The 16,391-nt window shown below is 34.3% G+C and overlaps 1 protein-coding gene across 1 annotated transcript; it reads right to left on the minus strand.

Annotated features, from left to right (window-relative positions):
* Positions 1–2,053: 2,053 nt before the first annotated feature.
* Positions 2,054–10,542, minus strand: LOC121380455. Its single transcript, XM_041509272.1, has 7 exons — positions 10,417–10,542; positions 9,112–9,179; positions 8,742–8,808; positions 8,053–8,117; positions 7,686–7,749; positions 5,999–6,065; positions 2,054–2,360 (listed from the first exon to the last, which is right to left on the minus strand). Exons 3-7 carry the CDS (start codon positions 8,790–8,792, stop codon positions 2,140–2,142), a joined length of 468 nt encoding a protein of 155 aa, XP_041365206.1. The 5' UTR covers positions 8,793–8,808; positions 9,112–9,179; positions 10,417–10,542; the 3' UTR covers positions 2,054–2,139.
* Between the last annotated feature and the right edge of the window lie 5,849 nt (positions 10,543–16,391).

Consider the following 16,391-nt stretch of genomic DNA (forward strand, 5'->3'; position numbering starts at 1 on the left):
GAATTGAGTAATAGCTTCAAGATCCACCAGGGTGTAAGACAGGGAGGTGTGCTATCAACTGAACTCTATAAAGTATACATAAACAGTTTACTTGATGAATTAAAACAGAACAGTATTGGTCTCTACATTGGTACTCTGTATGCTGGATGCCCTACATGTGCCGATGATGTTGCATTGTTATCACACAATCAAAGTGAATTGCAATTAATGCTTAATATTGCCAGTAGATATTCAAAACAACACCGCTACATGTTACACTCAAGTAAAAGCAAGCTTATTACTATGCCAAAACTAATACTCTAGAATACTGGACTATAGATCATAATGAAATAAGTGCTACTGAACAGACAATCCACTTGGGATTAATCCGTGCCACTTCCAGTGAATGTAATTTAAACACTAGTAAGTGTATCAGTTTGGCAAGAAGAGCAATGTATAGTCTCATTAATACTGGTCTACATGGTACAAATGGTCTTAAGTCAAACATATCATATAAGATTTATCAAGCATATGTTCTACCAAGACTCCTGTTTGGCTTGGAAGTACTGCAGCTGAGTAGCTCAGATTGGGAGAGCTTAAGGAGATTCCATCACAATAGTCTACGAATGTTCCAGTCTCTACCACACCGGACTGCGATTGGTGTACTCCATCTCCTCCTTGGAGAATTACGCATATCTGCAGAGCTTCACAGAAGACAGTTCAGTTTCCTGTATTTTGTGTTAAGCTGTAACAATACTACAATCCAAGAACTAGTGATCAGACAAACTGCTGTTAATGTGAATAATCCTCGATCTTTCTTTTGCCGAGTTGCTGGTACATTGGAACTCTATCAGTTACCCAGTTTGCATGAACTGCTTGACCATCTACCAACACAATTGGTGTCGAAAAGAATTCTGACTAAAAAAAATCCATCTTTTTTGGACAAATAAATTTATTGCTGAACTAACTAATACTTTGAGTATGATAAATTTGTCCTCTCTGTGTATTGGCAGTACACAATATTTGGGACTCAACAGTGATTGAAGTTCGGAAAGGAGTCACCAAGAGTGCGAATGATAATAGGAACCTATATGCTTTACACAAACAAAAGCAAATTCAGTCACTATCGGATAGATCGAACCTGCCCACTATGTGGTATTGAAGATGAAGACATTGTTCATGTACTAACCCGGTGTCCAGAATACCATTCATTAAAAAAACTTTATAGGCCAAACATTAATAGAGAGCTAATAAAGTTATTAGGTGTCACCATCAAAAATGTAAAGACAAAACTCATCTAACACAAATCATCCTGGACAGTACACATCTGTATCAGTATAAGGAAAACTTGAGCTTAGACCGGATACCGGTTAAATCGCCTGTTCATTACTGTGTTCATTGCAAAGAAGAATAAAGGTAACAGCTACTTGTTCGATATTCTTATAATTATTACCATATAGCCAGCGATATTTATTATGTATCAAGTAGGGCCTATCGAACGTACCACAGCCAGTGAATGTCATAACATTAATGTTCATTTAATACTATAGATTTATAACATATATCATTCATATACGGTAACGTGAGTTTTGTGCAAAATATTATTCCGAATATCCGTGTAACCTCACTCCTAAACAACCCCCACCACCAAATATGTCTTTTTCCCAACCATCATTTAGTACGATTTTTTATTCAAAGGGAAATAAATCTGTTAGCCAAAAAAAAAGGTCAGAGTGTAGGCTGTTATAGTGTTAATTAATCGCATCCAAACAGTTTAAAGTTAAAATATTACTTGTTTCACCACAAATTTCATTAATACAGGGTTCGAAACTCGCTAAAAAATATGGTGGCCCCAAAAATAATAATGTATGTTGGCAAATTATGATAAGCGAACCAAGGGTACAATTTTAATGTGGAATACAAATATTAATAGTGGCTCATATGTTATAGCTCTAAAGAAGATACATACTTTAGGCTACTTAAAAACAATTAGCCCTAGTTGGTGATTGTCAATGCATGCCCTATGAAAATGGCCAACCCCACCATTTTTTTTAACTAAAAACAAACGAGTTAATACCAAAAAGTAATTCTTGCATACAAGCCACAAAATGGACTATTTAAAATCAAATTTTTACTATACATCTAAACCTCAGTAAAAACTTAAACTCCGCAACCGACTTCAAGGGTGCTCAAACTCTCGGAATAATCCACGGAATACTGGTTCCCCATTATCACAGCTCTCTCTAGGGAACAGACGGGTGTCGGCTTGCTTGAACTCAGCTTGACATGGGATTCCACAGGGTCCGAGTTGTAGTTCCGAGAGATGGAATTGACATTCAATGAATTCCTCTCGACTGTTGCATCATACAGTATTTCATTATCTGTACACAGAGAAAAAGACAGAAAGATGTTGTTGTAATTACAGCATAATGAAAACGGCTAAACATTTACAGGAATAAAGATCCTAAGAGTACTGTTGTTTTTTACAGAACAAAATCAATTAAGGAAGTGTAATTTGGCAAAAGTTTTTAAAACAAAATCAAAAAGGAAGTTTAAAACAATTGTCATTGTTAGATACCAGTATAATTATAATGGTTAACTGAATTTTGGCTGTTGGTGCTCCGTAATAATACTGTCCTGCATAACACTTATTTCCAAGTACATTATATCAAAGATCCCTTACTACGTACAATTTTGGATTAAAATTGAAAGTACATTATATCCAAGATCCCTTACTATGTACTATTTTGGATTAAAATTGAAAGTACATTATATCTAAAATCCCTTAATACGTACTATTTTGGATTAAAATTGAAAGTACATTATATCAAAGATCCCTTACTAAGAACTATTTTAGATTAAAATTGAAAGTACATTATATCAAGGATCCCTTACTAAGTACTATTTTAGGGAATATAGTGTATGCTCCAATGGCAGGTTTCCACACAGTCCTGCAATAACTGTATATTACAGAGAACAAACAGGCATTTTTAAAAAATGTAATGTCTCATTCACTGTATGCTACAAACAACAAATAATCTGGGTTTAAAAATATCAATTGTCAACAACAAAAAATAGCTGAGTTTAAAACTGTGAATTGTCAAAAACATTATTTTCCTTTTTATATGACAAATTCTAAATTAAATACCTCTGAGCTACCCATAATAGATAATGAATGAGAAAAGTTGTAATAGTTCAACATAATTTCACACTGCCTCATAACTACGGCCATCACTTTTCAATAATCCTTAGTTTTGTACTGTACAAATTACCGCTACTACAATACTCCACTTACCTACACTGTATATTAGATTTATGTTGAGATGTAGTTTTGTACTGTACAAATTATCGTTACTACAATACTCCACTTACCTACACTGTATATTAGATTTATGTTGAGATGTAGTTTTGTACTGTACAAATTATCGCTACTACAATACTCCACTTACCTACACTGTATATTAGATTTATGTTGAGATGTAGTTTTGTACTGTACAAAGGGCCGCTACTACAATACTCCACTTACCTACACTGTATATTAGATTTATGTTGAGATGTAGTTTTGTACTGTACAAATTATCGTTACTACAATACTCCACTTACCTACACTGTATATTAGATTTATGTTGAGATGTAGTTTTGTACTGTACAAATTATCGCTACTACAATACTCCACTTACCTACACTGTATATTAGATTTATGTTGAGATGTAGTTTTGTATGGTGCAAATGACCTCGCTACTACAATGTGAATGTTAAGTAATTAACATGTTATTAATATGTTGTAGATCGCCTGCCCACAGATGTTTCTAAATGTCGGCAAGGTTAATTGTCGGCAAAATATGCATGTCTTTGTTTACATTCCGGTGACTGATGTCGTAGGTTGTTGTGCATCGATTTCTTCCGCTGCACAATGTGTAACATGCCCTGTCTAATTGTATGGCATGTCTTCCGCCAATCGAAGGGCGCATCAAATATTCTGTACTTTGAATGGGCCAATCATAGGGCTTATAAGCAAGATCCTTTGTTTAACCCCAAAAGGTGGCCATTCATTTTCCGGCAGCGATAAAGTGTCACATAATTTACAAGCACTAAAGTTTTATCCCCATCTACCTCACCCTAATTCTGTTATTTAACATTAGTTATTTAGTTTAGTGAGTATGTAGTTATAGTTTTGAGATGGAGGACCATAGTTCTAAATTCCTATGTCATCTTTGATGACGACATTAGGCACTAGCGTGTATAAATAAAACAATGGTTTATTACCCAAACTATAATATGAATGTGTTGTTGTTTATTCTAGTATATGTCATATATAATTAATCGAAAACAGTTGTTAATACTCTACTTGTCTACAGGCCTCATGCCATCGGGCAAAGTGAGCCAAAACTTTGCCATGATCAACCTGACTTCGCCCTCACATTGCCTTTAAAGCAACGTCAGTGTCGCCTTGTAAAAACAGTGACCACTGGCATTGTACACAGTTGCAGATGAATGTTGAAGGACTTGAGGAATATCTGTCAGATACTAATTAAGTGTTATGTATCTAAGGATTCAAAGCGACACTGGCGCCACAAAATCATGCTCGTCTAGACCGGACGACATCCGTGACTGACGCTAAAAGTAAAATGCGCTACTGACTGTTGAAGCATAACGTCTAGTATATACTGTGCTTTATTAGGTCTAATACAATTTTGTTATGATACTAAATTGCATTGAAAAAAAACCCAAAAGAATTTTTTATAAAACATTCACACTATCTTTAACCATGTATGAGAATGGAAATCATTATCGGCCAGCAGAAGGATGGATTTGTCCATTTCACATGAGGAAGACACAAGAAGAACAGAGTAATATTACCCCACATTAGGGTGTCCCTATCAGAAATATAAGAATGTTGAAATTGTTATTAAACTATACTTATAATCTGTGAGCAAGATATTTGTAGACTTACCTGTTCATCAAGATATAAGCCTTTGGATCGATCATTCAAATGGTAAATGAAAATATTTCCTTTAGTGCCTATTTGTTTGGGTATTAATTCTTTTCATTTTTAATGTGTATTACGTTTTCATTGATTATACGTTATTTGTTGGTGACCACTTTTACATACTTTCTCACAATAAATAAATGCAACATACAAATAATTAAAGATGGCAAAATAATCTGTACTTTATTATTATTTTTAATGAAAAAAGTCAAGTCTCCCTTTTTTTAAAAACTTCGCCCTATGCTGAGATCTAGTTTTGTAAGGTACAAATGAACGCTACTACAATACTCCACTTACCTGTATTTGATTTATGTTGAGGTCTAGTTTTGTCTGGTACAAATGACCGCTACTACAATACACCACTTACCTGTATTAGATTTATACTGAGATCTAGTTTTGTAAGGTACAAATAACTACGACTACAATACTCCACTTACCTGTATTTGATGAGGTCTAGTTTTTTCAGGTACAAATGACCACTACTACAATACTCCACTTACTGTATTAGATTTATAATGAGATCTAGTTTTGTAAGATACAAATGACTACGACAACAATACTCGACTTACCGGTACCTGTATTTGATTTATGTTGAGGTCTAGTTTTGTCTGGTACAAATGACCGCTACTACAATACTCCACTTACCTCTATTAGATTTATACTGAGATCTAGTTTTGTAAGGTACAATTGAATGAATGAATGAATGAATGTTTAACGACACCCCAGCACGAACAATACATCGGCTATTGGGTGTCAAACTATGGTAATGAAATAAATAAAGTGATGATCAACATCAATATAAAAATTCAAGACTTAAACAAAAACAGTGTAAAGAACTGTGCAAAATCACAAATATCACAGAATTTTACGGATACTGAATTTTACGAATACTGAATTTTACTCAAAACTTCAATTTTGTGCTGTATTGGCCATTCTCAAAGAGAATGTTACACCCCTGCACCACGGTGAGGTTACAGCACACGCAGGGGTGTAAGGTACAAATGACCACTACTATAATACTCCACTTACCTGTATTAGATTTATGCTGAGATCTTTTTCTTCTTCCAGAAACGGTCGAGTAAGATGGATTAGGATTCTGCAAAACAAAACAAATCAGCTAAACATTATCATTTTAAACAAGAATTATGCAGAAATATGTCATGCTATCTTCCATAAACTGATTTTCATGGTAAAAAAAAAAAAAAATTACAGAAATAATGTGTGATGTAAAATTCCTGATTAATAAAGTTAATTTTAAAATATGAAAGGTGCGGTCTCAAAGTGTCATATTTCACAACTTTTACTACAAGTTAATAATCCCACATATATAACCTTTGAACGGTTAGCTCTAGAAATTGTAATAATTATGTTGCATACAGCGTAAATGGAGGTTTTCTCGACAGACTGTTTTACAAGTAACACCTAAAATTAAGCATTAAACACATTGTCTTGTTTACAATATTAGTGTATATAAAATTATTTTCATCATGTTTGTTGTCATCCTACCATTTGTAGTAGTCTCAAATATGACATTGTATTTATCAGTTTACATTATGTTTGAAGAATACAAAATTATTGGGAGGTAAAATCCAGTTTAATTGGTCTACTACAAACATTATGATCACCAGATAAGGCCTGATCATTGAAAATCTGCATAACACATTTAGGATTTCAGTGCAATAATATATTCAGGTAACCCATTTCCCAATTGCTTAATAAACCGTTATGTTCATGATGTCCTAAATTTATTGCGTAAATGAAAAATAAGTAAAAGTAGATTTGCATGAGTGATGCGCAAAAAAAATGATTGGATGTTCAGACACTGATGTTCAAGGATCACAGGTCTGCATAACACTTTGGATGTTCACACACTAATATTCAATTATCAGAGGCCTGCAGATGCACACTGGATGTTCACACACCGATATTCAATTATCAGAGGCCTTCAGATGCACACTGGATGTTCACACACCGATATTCAATTATCAGAGGCCTGCAGATACAAAGTGGATGTTCACACACCGATATTCAATTATCAGAGGCCTGCAGATACAAATTGGATGTCCATATACTGATATTCAATTATCAGAGGCCTGCAGATACAAATTGGATGTTCATATACTGATATTCAATTATCAGAGGCCTGCAGATACACACTGGATGTTCATATACTGATGTTCATTATCAGAGGGAGATACACAGTACTCAATTTTCACACACTGATATTCAATTATCACAGGTCTTCATATACACACTGGATGTTCACACACCGATATTCAATTATTATATTAGAGGCCATCAGAAAAACATTGGATGTTCAGACACTGATATTCAGTGCTTCACATTTGAAAATCACATGAGTGACACATTTCTCAACGTGTTGAGTATAGAATGCACAGTGACAAAAAGTTGCTTTGAATAAGACAAATATAATCATAAATGTCAATGATCCCACCCTGAACCCAACAATAATAATAAGCTGTGTGCTGCTACAATATTATAAGTAGACGATAAAAAAAACATCCCCGAGATGAAATGGAGATACGATCGGCTGTACAAGCACAATTGCTCACCTCAGATGTGAAGGACTGAATATTCTAAACAAGAAAATATATTTAATTCACAATTTTAGATCTTAAAGAGAACACTGTTAGAAACATGTTACAACGGTATCACTCTCAGAAGAATGTCTTTAACAGTACTGAATATGACCTACCATGTTTCTATCCATGTCTTCTGCTCTATCTTCGATTTTTTGTGTAGCCATCTTATTTTCGGTGCTATAAATAATTAAATGTTACAGCAGGTTTTGAACAACAAAAACATATACCATGTAATGTAGCTTCTTTTGTAAGAAACAAAAACTAAAACATGATGTAATACAAGTTCAAATTAATAAAATGTAATATACTGATGTGTAATTGGATCTAATGACCACTCATGTAGTACTTTCTATTTAGCAGTTAAAAAGACTATAAGCCAGAAATATGCTACAATAGTAGGAAAGTTATCAAAGTCTGTTTAAATATGAATGTCTGGTTCTGTTTAAACCAACAATGCAAAATGATTTTTAAAAATCTTACTTAATAGGAAGTACTTCTTTTTCAATATCTGGGACATGTGCATCTGAAGGAGCAGTTATGTGATGCTACAAAACAGATTAATAACACAGTAAATAAAAGCTGAAACAAGGACTTAAACAAGCATTTTAAGTGTATTGCTAAAGCAATATGTGTGCCCTATACCAGGCCCAACACATTTTCTTATCTCTAAGTTCATAGGCCATAACTCTGTTTAGTCTTCGCTGTGAGAAAAATCAAGGTGAGCTGCAGATCACTCTCCTGAAATGGTGCTAGGTGAGCAATCACATCAAGTTTCAAATAAAATCAATTAAATATTCCCTTATGAGGAAATAAATTATCAACAAGCAGTTTGAGAGTAGTGTTAAAGCAATATATGTACAGGGAGCAATTTGTTTTTTATCTCCTAATTACGTTCAAGGGCCAGAACACTATAAAAATTCAGGAAATGTCCAGGAAAGTCAAACTTGATCTGTAATAGTAGATTGTAAAGCCATACCAAAATCTCAGCTCTAGATATCTTGAGGCATTGGAAAACGTCTGGAAAACAGATTTGCACATCTCCACTGATATTCCACCCCAAATTTTTTATTTAATTCACAATTTTAATCTTAAAGAAAACACTGTTAGAAACATGTTACAATGGTATCGCTCTCAGAAGAATGTATTTAACAGTCATGAATATGACCTACCATGTTTCTATCAATGTCTTCTGCTGTATCCTCTATTTTTTGTGTAGCCATCTTCTTATTTTCTGTGCTATAAATAATTAAATGTTACAGCAGGTTTTGAACAACAAAAACATATACCATGTAATGTAGCTTCTTTTGTAAGAAACAAAAACTAAAACATGATGTAATACAAGTTCAAATTAATAAAATGTAATATACTGATGTGTAATTGGATCTAATGACCACTCATGTAGTACTTTCTCTTTAGCAGTTAAAAAGACTATAAGCGAGAAATATGCTACAACAGTAGGAAATTTATCACAGTCTGTTTAAATGTAAATGTCTGGTTCTGTTCAAACCAACAATGCAAAATGATTTTAAAAAACCTTACTTAGTCACTGATGTAAATCCTTCTTCAATATCTGCTAAAGGTATTTCTTCTAAACGATGGAAGGGATTCTACAAAATAAGATTATCAACACAGTAAATAAAAGCTGAAACAATGACTTAAACAAGCATTTTAAGGGTACTGCTAAAGCTATACCAGGTCCAACAAATTTTCTTATCTCCTAAGTTCATAGCCCATAACTCTGTTCAGTCTTCACCGTGAGCAAAATCAAGGTGATCTACAGATCACTCACCTGAAATGGTGCTAGGTGAGCAATCACATCAAGTTTCAAATAAAATCAATTAATTTTTTTATTATGAGGCAATCAATTGGTTACTTTCTGAAAAATTTCCAGGCGAGTGTGGATGATCACAACTTTTCTGCTGAAGATTGCTGTTAAAAATGGGTAAATCACTATCAAAGTCAAATGTGATCAATAACTACAGATACACAAAATTTCAGATCAATATCTCGAGGCATTGCGAAAGAAGGTCTGGGAAATTGTATGTGGGACAGACAGATGACAGACGTACAGGGGCACTGCAGTTATTGCCTTTGAGGGGCATGTGATCAGGTAGGACCCACGGCAGTTTTGAGGACATACTTGGGGAACAATGGCAAGAAAGCATAAATTATTTTTAAAATAAATGAATAAATAAAAAATAAAATAAAAATGACTGAAAGAATTTGGCTCGAACTTGAAATTATTTTTCTTATTCGAAATGGATCACCATATTATAATAGTGTATACAGGTTTCAGCTATACATTTGCAGATTCATGGCCCTATATATAATTATATTTATATCAAAATCTTGCATCACCACTGTAGATGACTGCTTACATGTATGTTATTCGTTGTTTTCACTTCTTATTTATTGCACAAGTGGTATTTGCACAAGTGGTATGTTCTTGCACAAAATAAACTAATAAATAGGAAGCGAAAACAACGTATGTGAGGTTCTGTATTTATTACATGCCTTTTACTTTTTAAAAATCGGTTTTTAATTTAACGTCATAAATACACTTTCTTATTCTATAATCAATCATCCTTTCATGGATTTACTTAACATTAAGAATTATACTCTGCAGCAATCTTGTGTAATATGTTTCAACTATTTTGTGACATAATTTGTAAATCATACATGACATCAGTAAGAAAACGGCGCTAACTCCAGTAAGTTCCGGTCCAGATTGCACATACATGTATGTGTGATACAAGATAAATTTATCACACGGTTTGAAAATGTCTTTATCACTATAGTAAGATTGAATAGGTATGTAATAAAACATTGTCTATGTGACTGTACCGATCTAAATCTATTCCTCCAGTTTCTTAATGTCTGGACAGATTTTGATTTCACTTTTGGTTCTGGTTTCCCGTTTGTTTTCTTTGCTTTTTCTCGTTGTAATAAAATGTAGCCATACGTACTCAACTGGTGAGAAGCTGCAATATAAGAATGAGGAAACTAATTACAACTTGAACCAGAAATTTATGAAAAGACGATTACAGGATTAACGTAAACAGAGATCTTGGTCAACTTTGCATAAAGTACAAAACCAGTTAACGTTTGGCCAATTCCAAATATCTCCAAAGATTCCCGAATGTATTACTTACGAGCAAACTGATTGAAACGAGGCACTTTTCCCCCCCTTTTACATGAAAAGTAATATGTTTACATGTATATATACAGTACATTAAATTAATGAAACTAATTACATAAAACCTCGTAACTTTTTATGTGCACTGATAAACGAAAAAAAACCAAATTTTGATTTATATAAATAATATTTCCATATACTTACCATTTGTGACACCCAATAGCCGATATGTATTTTTTGTGCTGGGGTGTCGTTAAACAAACATTCATTCATTCATTCATTCCAAATCTGATTTCAACTTATTTTCGTGCTTATTTCCAATTGAGGTTCAAGCACGCTGTCCTAGGCACACACGTCAGCTACCTGGGCTGTCTATCCAGGACAGTGGGTTAATTGTTAGTTGGTTAGTGGTTAGTGAGAGAGAAGAGGGTGTAGTGGTCTTACACCTACCCATCGAGTCCTTAAAACTCACTCTGGGTGGGATACGGTACCGGGCTGGGAAACCTGCAGTACCTACCAGCCTTATTTCTTATTGTTTAACCACTGCGCCATCGAGGCAGGTGATCATTTTCAAACACGGACTTGAGACTTGACAGTGGTTAATAGTTAGTGATCTTTCATCTCCCCACTGATCCGTTAAAGCCTGTTACCTAACTACTGTAGGCACCTACTCATTTCACAATAGACCTCTTTCACATTCCACTGCGCATGTCCATGTTGTAGAACAACTTGTGGACGCTAACCGTGAACTCATGTTGGGGGGCATAGACAATGGGAGGTGACGTAATACGAATGTGAATATCTCCATGATTAATTATTCTATCAGTAGGGAACCCGAAAATTCTGTCAACATCCAACAAAATGGAAGGAAGGAAGATGTTTTATTTAACGACGCACTCAACACATTTTATTTACGGTTATATGGCATCAAACATATGGTTAAGGACCGATATTGAGAGAGGAAACCTGCTGTCGCCACTTGCTACTCTTTTCTATTAGTAGCAAGGGATCTTTTATATGCATTATCCCACAGACAGGATAACACATACCACAGCCTTTCATATGCCAGTCGTGGTGCACTGGCTGGAACAAGAAATAGCCTAATGGGCCCACCAACGAGGATCGATGCCAGACCACAATCTGACGCAAGATTATTTAGCCTAAGAAATATGTAAGTTTTATTTATAACAGACTAGAATAGCTGCCAGTTTGATAATATGGCTGCAAACTCAGGATGGTCTCTTTATTATGAATTCATGAGGGTTTATTATGCGCTGTCATAATGTACTTCATTTCAATGTTCCGACGCCATATAACCATAAATAAAATGTGTTGAGTTCGTTGTTAAATAAAACATTTCCTTCATTTGAATGTTGAAAGAAAGTCTATCAAGTAATGCCTCGGACGACGGACAATCAACAAAAGTAAACAGGCCAAGCCCGAATTTAAGCCGAAATAATTAAAACAGTGAATGAAAAAGAAGAATTAGGGCCTTATAAATAAATATTTTTAAAACATCATAAATACCAGATATTTCAAAGGAAGCTGTATATCACTAATATAAGTGATGTTGAAGTGTAAATAAAGAAAGAATCAAACAAAGAAAATAAACTGAATAATAAATAAAAAAATTAAAATACAATTTCAAATGAAGTTGTATGTGACTGATATAAGTGATAGCGAAAAGTAAATAAAAGAAAGAAAGAAATATAATAAAATAAATAAAATAAGATAAATAAAATAATAAATAAGGTCACGGTGCTATGTATGTATGTATGTATATAACTGTACACACACACACACACACACACAAACACACATATATGTGTGTGTGTGTGTCTGTATATATATATATATATATATATATATATATATATGTGTGTGTGTGTGTGTGTCTATATATATATATATATATATATATATCAGTGCTCTACAAAGTGAGTAAAATACTTGCCATGGCGACTAAAGAAATTCCCTGGCGTCTAAAAAATAAAATCATATTCGTCAGTTGACGACTGTCCAATAATTTTATTTTAATCTGTAAACAAAACTGGACATCTGAAAACAGTGGATCAGTAGCAATTTATCTTCTATAAAACGTGTTTTCTATCGGTAATTTGTTTGAAAAATAAAACTTTGAGATAAGTTATATCGGACTATGACCAACAACTTTCCAATATTCAAGAGCAAACACGTTAAAGGGACAGACCCTAGTTTCAGCCCATGAAAATTAACACTAAGTTTACTTAATCTACAAATCTGTAACACATTTGAATAAAGTTACAATTGAGTGAAACATGAGTGTGTGACATTGAAATGGTGAAATACCCTCTAAAATAGACTAAATCTCGACTGTTATCTCTCAGACGCACGTGCGTTTTTAAAAATATGATAAATGCATTTTGTGATATTGAACCACCAGGATGACCAAGAACACTTTGAATGTACGGAAATGGATAATTTAAACAATAAAATATAAGTAAAGTATGATTTTAGTTGTCAAAAACGGCTCTAATAGTCAAAAATATGTCTTAGTTTTTTAAAACTAGGGCATGTCCCATTATGGGAGGTAATACTTCGTTAAGATGTTATGTCCCTTAACTTGAATTTCAAGCATTTGGAAATAATTCGGTCGCAGTTCAGTTTTGGACCAAGTCGGTCCTGTCCCATTTAGAGCCCGATTTTATTTATGTATTAAAATGAGATTGTTGAGTCACTGTGCGTCTTTACTTGTCTCTTTCAAACTCAAACGTTAATTATTTTAAATGTTCGACTTATAACCTACATGTGTTGTTCTGCGCTCCAGTCGTCTTGTGCTTATCGTCATAACGGGTCCTTCCACGATAACGACTTCTCCACTCGTGAATATCGTTTTAATAACGTCGGAAGTCATGTTCACCAGTGAGGGATGAAAACATGTTTCTATTTTCAAGTCTCGACTTTAGGCGGCTTTAAAGACAATTATTTAAAAAACCGTATTTAGGATTTACAAGGCAGTATGCGACGAAAATAAATATTTAAACCAAAAGCAATGTAGCCGATTGATAACTACTAGTAACATGTTGAAACCTGGTAATTATTATCACAATGCTTTTATTTAACTTTTAATGAGTACTGAAATTTAAATTCATATCTTGGCAGTGCCATTAAAATATTAATTCACTTAATTTCGTTTAATAAAATTATTGGGTTCGGAATTTGCTAATGATAGTTAATAGTCGTTCACTGTTTTAGTGGAACTGGACACAAACAATTGTAATTACTATTTAACAACCCCTTCACGAGTTCGTTCGAATGCGGTCCTAATAACAATTACAACATTAGTAATGTGCCGTAAAACGGCACTAAAAGCATACATGGTTTATATATTAGCTGGCTACTAAGTATAAGTGGCTGGCGACTAAAATATTACACTTTTCTGGCCAGGGAAGAGAAATTGGGAGGGTGAATATGCCGTCCATGGTGTAATTTTCCAAGACAAGTCAAAGGCAGTGTGTTACCTGCAGGATCAATAAAACTTACAACCAGGCCTTCATCCGACCCACATTGGACAACAATATCATCCACTGGCTACTAAAGAAAATCTTCAGTAATGTGTACCCACAAGTAGCGGTGCACCTAGCCAACTCGGATTTTTGACCAGTGATGCTGTACCTCAAAACAACAGACTTCCTAGCGTCCCGTAGAGCCCCCCTTGTGAACTTTCGCTTCCGTGAGTATGGCCTTAAAACCTTTTGGCCATCACTTCTAAAAGTTTGTTTATTTTTTTGCAAACAGTCAGACAACCTTTAAATTTGGCAGTCCATCTAAATTGCTCCAATCACCTTCAATTTTTGGATGAGCACTCAAATTGTTTGTTTGGCTTCTAAATTTTTACCAGACATGGTTATTTTCAACGTTACAAATTTTTTCAAATTATGCCCACCTTAAACTTACCCTACCCCTCCTGCCCCAGAATTGGTCACTGGCGATTTTAGAGGCCAAGTCTGGGGTGGACGTGCCTGAACCTTCGGGATATGGGCACGTTAAACGAGTTCCCTTCCTTCACATTGCTTGTGGCTGTGCCACAGCTAAGCAAGGTTTTGTTGCGCGACTTCGGTCTCCCACACCACAAAATCTTGGTACTCTGCTGTTGTGTGGCCTGTTGCTGTGGCGTGTCACGTATGTGTGCATGGTGGCTTGACATCCCACAGACACTTTTACAACAGATAGCAGTAAGTATTACAGATAGCGGCTCGTAGACCCTTTTTCAGCTAGTACAGATGTCGAACCCTATAACAGATAGTGCCAACAACTGCACCGCTAAATGTAGTTACTACAGATAGCTTTCCTACTACAGATCGCTGTCGTTCAGTCACCGAGGAAGTAATGGAAATAGAGGAAATCCGCTAACAGATACACCAATACCATGGTGAACACTATAGTGTAAAACAGAAATGATATCCAGAGCCAAATGGTCACCTGTGGCAATTTTGAACCTGCCTACAACAATTTTAAATGATTATTTAAATGATTTTAATTTGTGACACCCAATAGCCCATATGTATTTTTGTGCTGGGGTGTCGTTAAACAAACATTCATTCATTCATTTATTGAATTAGAATGGAGATAACTATGTAACGTATGTTATACATGTATTTGTCCACTTGCTGACATTATAATGCTAGGTTTACAGTTGCAAATATTTGTTTCATAGTCTCCACTCCATGTACGTCACCAGTAAAACTCAATTTGCGACTGTAAAACCAACATTAATATCCGCTAGACTAGATTATTTTTTTGTATCTCCAAATATTTTTGATAAAATATTAGATGCTAAAATAACAATACCTTATAGATCTGACCATAATGCAATTAATATAATGTGTAATGCGGTAGAGGATATTGAAAATTTAACAACTCCCTATCAAAGAACCCATCCTATCTTACAATTTAGATGAAAAACTGGTAAAAATAAAGAAACTGTTAAATTCGTGGCATTGGCAGATGCGGAACTATATGTGGTAGGATAATTTCATCGAGTGTAAGTGTAAGAATTTAACGGTGTTCGACTCGTTTTGTTTTTGTGGGAGTTTTTAAGAGGATCGCTTTGTCAGGTATGTTTGCACCGCAGTATTGTTAAATAAATGTTAATAAAGATAAATTTTAATCAAATTTCTTTTTAAAAGTCTATGGTAAAGCAAATTTTCTGGCAAAGTTCCAAAGGAAGAAATATATCATGACGTTACGTGTTTTCGATAGGATAAGTGAAAGATATTACCAAAGAGTGAAAGATGTTGTCAAAAATTAGGAAATATGTATATAATTAATAGACCATTTCATGGTGTTTTTCCGAATACGATTTTTATGTCAATTCGTGATGTGTGAAAACCATATTTTCACTCATTGCTTCGCAATTCGTGAAAATATGGTTTTCACACATCCCTCGTTGACATAAAAATCGTATTAGAAAAAAACACCATGAAATAGCCTGTATATATTAGGTATAGAAATTCTTGGAATTCTTGTCCGGACAAATTCTCTTATTAAAGGAACTGATATAGGGAGTCTTGAATATAAAATTGGACAATTTGCCGATGACACTCAATTGTATTTAGATGGATCTCCTTTCTCTCTTAGAAATGCAATTCATACTTTAGATATTTTTAGAGACTTACTGGGACTGAAAATAAATAAAGAAAAA

The sequence above is a fragment of the Gigantopelta aegis genome, chromosome 9 (genome assembly GCF_016097555.1).
Source record: "Gigantopelta aegis isolate Gae_Host chromosome 9, Gae_host_genome, whole genome shotgun sequence".
Lineage (NCBI taxonomy): Eukaryota > Metazoa > Mollusca > Gastropoda > Neomphalida > Peltospiridae > Gigantopelta > Gigantopelta aegis.